This window comes from Salvelinus sp. IW2-2015, unplaced genomic scaffold (genome assembly GCF_002910315.2).
Source record: "Salvelinus sp. IW2-2015 unplaced genomic scaffold, ASM291031v2 Un_scaffold3086, whole genome shotgun sequence".
In the NCBI taxonomy this organism is placed as follows: domain Eukaryota; kingdom Metazoa; phylum Chordata; class Actinopteri; order Salmoniformes; family Salmonidae; genus Salvelinus; species Salvelinus sp. IW2-2015.
The window spans coordinates 1-4,375 of record NW_019944377.1 but is presented as its reverse complement, the minus strand read 5'-3'; the positions used below and the strand labels follow the sequence as shown (position 1 = coordinate 4,375).

Here is a 4,375-nt window from a genome sequence, read left to right as displayed (position 1 = left end):
ACTGAAGCCCCCTGCTCTCCCGGACTTTAACCGTATTGCGGAACCCTGATTATGAAGCTGAAGTCCTGCGTTAACCCGTGATATCGTGACCCCTAATTCTGAAACGAAAAACCTTAGGTAAACCTGATAGGAGCTCATACCCATTATCCCTTAAGCCCACTACCTGAGTAAATTCGTGACAGCGGTATCCTCCTACGAAGCACGACTGGTACTCTAGAGCAAGGTAACCGTGACGATTGACGACGAACCCGCATACTTGAGCAAAGCCCGATGCCTGGGTACAACCTGTTGCGTTAGCCAAAGACGTGATGCCACACCCACCTCCTGATAGCTCCGACCGGCACCATTTCCGGTCAACCGTGGGAGCGATACCTCTACCAAATCTGCGAGGCCGACCTTGGGTATAACCTCGTGTGTGGTGTGGGGTGTGAGGAGAGCGCTGACCTCTTATAAACTGAAAAAACACACACACTGTATCCTTTGACTTTAGCTCAACCAAAACCCTTCAACATAGGTATTACACGGGACTTGTGCGGTACCCCATCTGAAGCCTGAACCTGTTGAATCTCGGTCGGGAGCCGGAGCTTGTCAACTGAAGCAGACCTGGTAACCGTGGCAGCGAAGCCCTACTTGAAAGCCCTGGTCCCTGGACGACATGAAACGACTGGTAACTGGAGCGGACCCCTATCTGAAAGCTGACCTGGTAACCGTGGAGCGGAGCCCCATCTGAAGGACCTCGGTAACCGTGGAGGGACCATTGAAGCGACCTGTAACAGTGGAGCGGACCCCATCTGACAGCCGACCTGGTAACCGTGGAGCGGACCCCATCGTGACCGAGCCTCGGTAAACCGTGGAGCGGACCCCCATTACCCTCTCTGAAGAACCACCGAAACAACACCTCCTCTTCCGTAACCGTGAAATGCGCGCCGGGACCCTATGCGTGAACCGAACCGACCTCCCGTCTTAGTAACCGATGAATACCCGCGGACAACCCAACTGAGAGGGCCCTGCACGACCTAAGGACCTAACCGTGGAGATCGAGACACCCCGATCTGACAAGTCGCCGACCCTGTTGTAAACCGTGGAGTCCGAGCACCCCATCTGACAACCCCCCGCACTGGTATCACCGTGGGGAGCGGACCCCAACTGAATGGCACACCCTCACCTTCATGCCACATCTCAAGCACCTGTATGCAGAGCGGACCCCAGAATCTGAAAGACTAGACCTAGGATACACCAGCTGAAGCGACCCCATACTGAAGACCGACCTTGGGTAAAACCGTGGAGCGGGACCCCATCTGAAGCTGACACCTGGTAAACCGTGGAGCGGACCCCAGTGGCTGAGAGACCGACCTCCCGGTAAGACCGTGGAGCCGGGACCCTATTCTGATGCTGACCTGTGTAACCGTGGGTGTTGTATGCGACCTCTTACTCTGAAGCCAAGCCTTGGTCAACCTTGGAGCGGACCCTCTACTCTCGTAACTAGACCCACCTCTGAAGCTAAACTCTGCTGAGCGATAACTCGATGATCTGAAGCCCCTCCTCTGTAACCTGTTGGAACGGACCTCTTATCTGTATAGTCCGAGGGTTTCCTCTGCGTACCATCCGTGTTGTGATGAGACCCCTATATGAGCTGGCTGACCTTGGTCTACACCGTGAGCTGAGCTGACCCCCAATCTGAAGCTTTACCTAAGAAGGTGTAACTCATTTGGAGCGGACCCCATTCTGAAGCGGACCTTGGTACAAACCGTGGGGGAGCGGAACGCCCATCTGAAAGCCGACCTAGTTGTAACCGTGGCAGCCCGGAACCCTATCTGATAGCCCCCCTGGTAACCGTGGAGCGGAACCTTCCATCTGAAAGCATACACTTATCGCTAAAACCGTGGACGCGGATCCCCATCCTCGAAGCCGATGCGCGTGTGGTAACCGTGAGCAGCAGGACCCCTTCTGAAGCTGACCTATGATATGGTTACACCGTGAGAGCGAGACACCCATCTAGAATTCTTGACCCTTCTGGTAAACCGTGGAGCGGCTGAACACTTATTCTCGAAGCGTACCGGGTTAACCGTGAGCGGACCCTATCTGAATGCCCCCCTGGTAACCGTGGGATCGGACCCTATTGCTGACATAGCTAGACCACCAATATGGCGTAATCCATGGGGAGCGGATCTCATCCCTATCTGAAGCCCCTGCCTTCAGGGATACACCGTTGGCTGCGGAGCACCTATGAAGCTGTATCCTAGAGACCAGCGTCGTGACCTGCGGACCACGCAATCTCTAAGACATTGACCTAAGCATCTCTCAAGGCTAAACTCGCTAGGTAGCGGCTCTCCTATCAAGAGTAAGCACTGATACCATCTCTGATGAAAACTCGTCTGACTTGCCGCTCCCATCTGTAAGTTGTTCTGCAACTAAAGGTAAAACCGTGAGTAGCCCTTCGGACCCCATCATGAAGTCCCGAATCCTGCCGTGTATACCGTACAAGCCAACTGACGACCCCCCTATCTGAAAGGCCGACTCGGCACTCATAACTGACTATCCTACCGATCCTGACTGTTTGGTGAACGCTCATTTACAAAATAGCCTCCACAGCCTCCCAACTTCCAGCAAAACAATTTCGCTAGTTGGTCTTCCTCTGTTTCCGGCCGATAGAGTACACAGTAACCGGGTAATATTAGTTCCCACCAAGCCCCCATATACTGCACGTCCCACCACCCCTATCGATCCAGATGCTACCGCAGTTCCTTGGACTAGGCACTAATACCTACTGAGAAAACTCGCTCATATTGCACACATCGCGCAAACCACTGAGACCGCGCCTCTAGCTTTACACCTGGTAACCGTGGAGCGGACCCCAACTGAAGCTCCCCTGGTAACCGTGGAGCGGACCCCAACTGAAGCTCCCCTGGTAACCGTGGAGAGGACCCCATCTGAAGCTGACCTGCCCACAGCGATTCACTCTTTCCCCAATTGACTCTAGCTGAGGAGGACCCTCATACACCTTTAGAGCGTTTGAGAGAACCTTAACACTCCCACTTCCTGTAATAAAAACTGTCACGTCATCTGCATACACAGACAGCGCTATTGTTGGACCCTTCATTACCCCTGGCTCAGAGAAACCAGTAAGCCTTCCTCTTAAAAAAACAAAGCATTGGTTCAATAACCTGACAATATAACTGTTCTGAAATTGGGCATCCCTGCCTGATACCCCTATGGACGGGGAAGGGCAGCTCAAACCACCACCCCACCCTCACCATACATGAGGCCCAAACATACAGTAAACTCATCCAAGACAAAAAAAAAAACATCCCCCAAAAATATCAGACATTGTTTTGAACAGATAGTGGTGATCCACACGGTCAAACGCCTTCTCCTGATCCAAGGAAATCAAACCCACATTCACATCAGACAAGTTTACAAATGTCTAAAACATCTCTTATTAGAAACAAATTGACACACCACTTTGTAAAATTCCCCCCCAACAGACCCCCAAAAGTGCTCAGATGGTAAACCATCAACGCCAGGGGCTCGGGCCTGATGAGAGCTGTATAACTGCAGTGGACAGCTCCTGCAGAGTATTGTCAGAGTCCAAAGCAGCTCTCTGCTCAGGGACCAATTGAGGAAGTTCATGTAACAACTGTTCAGTACACAGAGAGTCACAATCCTACGCCTTAAAAGAGAGCAGAGTAGAAATCCATGGCATGCTGGCGCATTTCACCGTCGTCCGTGGTCACTTTCCCACCAGGGAGACGAAGGCAGACCATCTGTTTGCGTTGTAATGTCGACTGTCCTAGTGGTTAGAAAATAAACGCTAGGAGAATCCATATCCTTGAGGGTAGCAAAACGAGACCTAATCAAGACACCCTTCACTCTTTCATGTAGAAACGACCTCAGTTCATGTCTCTTGTCCTGTAAGTTCATGACTAGTCCGGGGTCATTCTGAGTGAGCAGCTTCAATTCAATAGATTTGATGGCCTGTTCAAGGGCCTTGATAGTCTCTTTAACTTCAAATTTGAGACAGAGCAGTATACTGTTGACAAAATACACGTATTTGGACCTTCCCAACCTCCCACCATTGTCTCAAGGACTCAAAATTCCCTTTTGTGACCCTCCATTTTTCCCAAAACAACAAAAACCTTTCACAAAACATGACATCATGTAACAATTTAACATTAAAATACCAGTAAGGTGATGACCTTGGTGGACAAGTGAATATCAGACACATTATGGGGATCAGAGAAACCCACAGAAGTAATGTCACACCTTCCAACCCTACTACAGCAGAGATCAGATACATACAACCTGTCTCACCTTCCAACCCTCCTACAGATCAGATACATACAACCTGTCTAACCTTCCAACCCTACTACAGTAG

At 51.1% G+C, this 4,375-nt stretch overlaps 1 protein-coding gene across 1 annotated transcript in view; it reads right to left on the bottom strand.

Annotated features, from left to right (window-relative positions):
* LOC112075319 (angiopoietin-2) overlaps positions 1 to 867 on the bottom strand; it is a 46,704-nt gene extending 45,837 nt beyond the window's left edge. The window contains 1 exon segment of the mRNA XM_070440866.1: positions 701 to 867. Coding sequence (XP_070296967.1) covers positions 701 to 867 — 167 coding nt within the window.
* Between the last annotated feature and the right edge of the window lie 3,508 nt (positions 868 to 4,375).